At 39.5% G+C, this 5,800-nt stretch overlaps 1 protein-coding gene across 1 annotated transcript; it reads left to right on the top strand.

Moving 5' to 3' along the window:
• The first annotated feature begins 4,650 nt into the window (after window positions 1-4,650).
• Window positions 4,651-5,061, top strand: LOC138897385 (uncharacterized). Its single transcript, XM_070183351.1, has one exon. The coding sequence runs from the start codon at window positions 4,651-4,653 to the stop codon at window positions 5,059-5,061; it is 411 nt and encodes a 136-aa protein (XP_070039452.1).
• Window positions 5,062-5,800: the final 739 nt, after the last annotated feature.

Raw genomic sequence — 5,800 nt, 5'->3', positions numbered from 1 at the left:
GACGGATCCACCACTTGCCTAAGATTTTCTATTTTATAGTACATCTAAAGCTAACTCTTGAATCCTTCACATGTACCTCAGAATCAGACAGCTGATAGAGGAAAACTTGCACATAGCAAATCGCCTGCTCACTCAATCGGAGTGCCCTGTACAAATGAGCCGTCAGCTTCACTAATTAGAGTCTTGTATATAGACAAATGTCAGCTCAATCAATCGGAGCGCCCTGTACAAATCGAACATCGGCTTTGCCAATTGAAGTTTTGTATATAGCAAATCATCAACTCAATCAATCGGATCACCCTATACAAATTGAACATCGTCTTCGCCAACCGGAGCCCTATATATAGAATACTACAAACTTCAAAAACAAAGCAATTCACATCGCCCCTCCGTCGCAGCAGATGCCAGAATAGACAACCGCAAACCTCGTCACCGATGTTATGTCAATTGATGGCCGCAACTTAGCTTGTGCATGCTAAGTTTTAACATACAAATCGAACATCTCTTGGGCATGCTTTTAATTCATTCGCTATTACTTTGAATGTTGTAACATTTTGCTCATGCAGCTTCAGGCATAATTACGATCTTAGACAATCATTCACACGCACTTTACATCTCAGTGCAAAGCTCTCCCAACAAGCATATACGCACTCTACAAAACAAGCTCTCCTGACAAGCGAAGACATTCCTTAGTGAAAAGCTCTCCCAACAAGCGGAGACGCACTATACAAATCAAGCTCTCCCGACAAGAAGAGACATTCCTCAGTGAAAAGTTCTCCGAACAATAGGAGATGCACTTTTCGAGCTCTCCCAACAAGCGGAGACAATTTTCAAATTCTACGACAACAGCGAAACGATACACACCCTGACTAACAAATCGAGTCAAGATCAAGTATCCCATAATCTCGATCCCATATAACGGCTTGCCGGCAGCCAGGCATCATCATTCATGCATCGTTTACATCGCATCTTATTATATTCTACATTAGAATATGTTGGTATACGTGTATTTCATTTGTCTTGTAGGAACAAACACCCAGCATGGAACTTTTCTTAACAGCAGGCCGAACCACAATGCTATGGGGACAACCAACCCATTAGTGGGCCTAAGATCCAAGCTCAAGACGATCAGTGAAACTCAAAAATTTAAAATCCTTCAAATCATGCCGCAAAATTCATGCCATCATAACTGTCCAACCTCCGTCTCTTCGTATCATCATAATACAATACTGGGGCAATTCCTGCGAGTTTCGCTTCCCCAAAATCTTCACTCCAGAACTACAAGAGGCCTGGTCCTCATTAAGCCCGAGGTATGTAAGTAATTCAAAGCCAGAAATCGGCTCCAATATTCCCAAACTTTATAAATTCTACCTCAACTCAATCTTACAATTCACCATCTCCATTTCCTGCAATACTTGCCTAAAAGTCGGGACAAAATTGGCTTTGATTCAATTTCTTTGCCCGAAAACTCTTTCATCGTCTCCGGTCAAAGAGGGGCAGTTGTTAACGGCCAATTGTGACCCTCCACTTTTAAATTAATCTATTTATACTTAATAATTTATAATAACTATTTTCAAAGTATTTTCTAGTAATAAATATCTATTTTTACAAATTAACCAAGTATTAATTTTTAAATTAATCACATTTTATTAACATGATGTAATTACAAACATATTTACTATCTTAAGATTATTAAAATATTTCTTATATAGGTTCTATAATTAATTTGATAAATTACTCCCTAATTTCTAGTTAATAAGATTAATGTGTGAAAATTCAAATTAGTGTTATAGTGCAAAACATAAAGTATTTAGTATTTTTATAAATAATTAATTTAAAATAATTATTAGTATATAATAATTATAACTTTTTACCACATTTATTGAAAAACTATTAAGTTTATTTAAATTAAATTCAAAAGGGGTTAAAAGGCCAAAAGGCCACAATTGCAATTCTTAAATCAAAGGTAAAAATGGCCATTTTTTGGATTATTCTTGGCCCAATTGACAAGCCCAATCCGAAAATACACCTAACCCAAACATCCATCTCTATCCACCATGGCGATCCAAGTCACTCCATTCGCACCAATCAACGCATGCCACATCACCCGTCTCCCACCCTCACATAAGAAGCACAAATGATCCAAGACATTGATCCAAACCATCAATCACCCACGATTATTCCCATTTTTCTCTTTTAATTTAGACCTGCTACCAGATATTATCTCCACCGTTAGATCACACAAATCCAACGGTTCCCGTATTTTTCCAAACTAATTTCTTTAAATGCATAAAGCCCCGATTTATCAGGGTCGTTGATCAAATGATCAAACAACCCATATTCCATCTTGCAAACATAACCTTAGAGACCAACCCCCAATTACTCAAACCCTAAATCATTTCATCTCTGAACTTGCCGCCTCCCTTTCCCCTTTCTCTCTCTTTTCTCTCAACCTCACAAACCAAATCAATCAAAAACCTTGCACCAATTCATGCAAAAGGTCACAAATCGATCAGAATCTGTGAAACCTGCCGGTTCCTTCCCCATTTCATTGTTCCAATTCAAATGCCTAAAATCTGGGACCCTAAACTTAAACGTAAAAATTCAAATTCTCTTATACTTCGCCAAATCGGAGCATGCATGGAGATTTCTTCAGAGATTCATCATGAAATTCTATACCCAGAGGTAAAACGCAGTGACCTCTAGGTTTTAGAGATTGTCCGTTGGTTCAAATCCTTCAACAATCAATTTCCCCTCTCAGGTAAACTCAACGTTGAATTCCCCTCTATCTTTGAGATTTTTTCACTCGATTTGCTATCACCATCTACCATGCTTCACTCTCCACTGTGCTTGCATTTTGGGAATTAGGTTGGCCATCAACATGAACGTCCAGGAATTATTGGTAATCAGAGATTCAGACTTGGTGATACACCAGGTATCGGAGAATGGGCCGCCAAGAATACCAAGATACTGTCCTACCTACACTATGTGCGGGATCTGATCAACAACTTCACAAAAATAGAATTCAAACATATTCCTCTAATTCAGAACGAGTCCACAGATGCATTGATCACCCTATCTTCCATGATACATTATCATACAAGAATTATATTGACCCCATCCCGATAGAGATCCACAAACAACCTGCTTACTTTGTTCATGTTGAAGAAGAATCTGATGGAAATCCATGGTTTCACGATATCAGGGAGTATCTAGAAAAGGGAGATTACCTGGGTGGTGCTACACATACTCAAAACATTAAGAAGATACTAAGGAAGATGGTAGACCACTGCAAATATTAAAATTAGAAGCTACCATTCGCTCTTCTCGGATACTGCACCACTGTCCGAACGTCAACTAGGGCTACTCCCTATCTACTGGTCTATGGTACTAAAGTTTTTATACCCACCGAGGTGGAAATTTCTTCCCTGCGAATCATATAGGTGTCCAAGCTTAGTGATGCGGAATAGGTGTAAAGCCGATATGATCAGTTGGATCTCATTGATGGTAAAAGGATGAATGTGGTATGTCCTAGTCAACTTTACCAGGACAGAATGGCAAGAGCTTTCAACAAGAAGGTTAGACCAAGGCAATTCATACCGGGGCAACTGGTTTTAAAGCGGATTCTTCCACATCAGGATGAAGCAAAAAAAAATTCTCACCTAACTGGCAAAGTCCTTACATGGTTCATCGAGTGCTGACAGGAAGAGCACTCGTACTAGTAGAAATGGACGGAGAGATATGGCCAAAACCTATCAATTCAGATGTCGTCAAAAGATATTACGTTTTAGATTGTATTTGCACTTTCTTCTTGATGTAGCATGAACTACGCTTGACCTAATTCACGTTTAAGAGTGGATATGTAGGCAGCCCTGTGGGTTCTGTCACATTATAATAAAATCTTCATTCCCTCTGTGGTTGGAAACTGGGCAAAATTTTGAGCTTCATCATATTTGATGTCATCACGTCAAGGATCGCCGAAAGGATATTGCCGGAAGTATTTGCTAGAACTGGGCTAGAATTTTGAGGGAGTCCTCAAAATTCCACGATAAGGACATTACAATGTCTCAAAACCATGACACAGTCTATGATTTGACAAAACTATTTGTCTTATGCATTATCACATATTTTAAACAACTGCATTTTCCTACAACTAATTGATTGCAAAATGCATATTTTCAAAATGCCCTTTTTGTAAGGGACAATACATAATGACCCCCTTGGGGTTGTCCCGTTTTATCAGATGCGCCCTTATATTTTGTGAGAGTCCTATGTCTTCCCTGGCTTTGTTTAAACTTTAATAAATACCACATTTTTATTATGTGGCACTTGGTGTGTTTTACTCATGATAACAATGCATAAAACTCCCCAAAAATGTCAGTTATTTTTTTTTCTTTTCTTTTTCTCTTTCTCCTTTTCTTTTCATTTTCTTGTTCCTGTTTCTTCTTTTATCATCCACCATTTCCATCACCTTAACCACATCCAACTGCAACTTTCACAATAACTGCTTCTTTATTTTATTTTTTTGTCATTATTTCCATAGCGCCACTTACATGGCATGATTTCTCAGTTCTCTTCTTAGAGAAGTTTGTCCCACATACTCGCAGAGAGGAGTTGCGTAGGTAATTTGAGCAGCTATGCCAGGAGGGTATGATAGTGACTCGGTATGAGATAAGGTTCACAGATTTGGCTCGTCATATAATATGGTTTGTTCCCACTGAGAGGGAGAAGATTAAAAGGATCATTGATGGCCTCAACTATGGTTTACATTTCATTATGGCTCAAGAGGTTGCGACATATGCTAGATTTGACCAGGTGCTCGAGATAGCTAGATGCTTAGAGCAGCTTCGCAGGTTGGAGCATAAGGAGTGGAAGGCCAAGATGCCTTATAGTTCAGATGGTTTCAGCAGTGCCTCATCAGGACTCCTGTCCCATTACAGTAGAGGTCATCCTTCTAGACCTGTTCAAGTAGCTCACCATGTTCCTCATGGTTCTTTAATTAGCCACCGTTCCTACAGCGCACGCCCACCTCAGTCATCATTCAGTGGCTTTCCGGCATAAAGTTCTTATCATGCCTCATCTGCACAGGGTTCCAAGGGCAGCTATTCAGATTATCAGGGTCAACAGCTCCATCAGAAGAGAGGTTATTTTTAGTGCGGAGACTTGAGCCATCTCAAGCGAGATTGCCAAGACTATTGAGTATGGTTCCACAGTAGATCTCTCAGCCTATAATTTCAGCACCAGCAGCTGCACCACACACACAAACAGCTAGGGGTGGGGCATAGTCAATACGAGATAGCCCTAGAGGGAGAGGTCGATCAGGTGGTGGTTACTACTATTGCTACGTATTTCCAGCTAGGCCAGAGGTAGTTGCTTCCGATGCCATGATCACAGGTATTGTTTCAGTGTGTCACATGGAGGCTTCACTATTATTTGACCCTATTTCCACCTATTCATAAGTGTCATCATACTTTGCTCGTTATTTGGATATGCCATGTGATTCTTTAGTTATGCTTATTCATGTGTCTATATCGTTGGGTGTATCGTTCATGTGCGGTGATTATTGGGGGATTAGAGATGAAAGCTAATCTTTTACTGCTTAGCATGGCTGATTTTAACGTGATTTTAGGCATGGATTGATTGTCACCATGTCATACTATTCTATATTGTAACGCTAAGATCGTGATGTTGGCGATGCCAGGGTTGTCTAGGGTTGAGTGGAGAGGTTCACTGGATTATGTTCCCAGTAGAGTGATTTCGTATTTGAAGACTCAACGGATGGATGAGAAGGGATGTTTGT

The sequence above is a fragment of the Nicotiana tomentosiformis genome, chromosome 8 (genome assembly GCF_000390325.3).
Source record: "Nicotiana tomentosiformis chromosome 8, ASM39032v3, whole genome shotgun sequence".
Lineage (NCBI taxonomy): Eukaryota > Viridiplantae > Streptophyta > Magnoliopsida > Solanales > Solanaceae > Nicotiana > Nicotiana tomentosiformis.
Note: the sequence above shows the minus strand (reverse complement) of the source record. Positions and strands in the feature narration are given on the sequence as shown.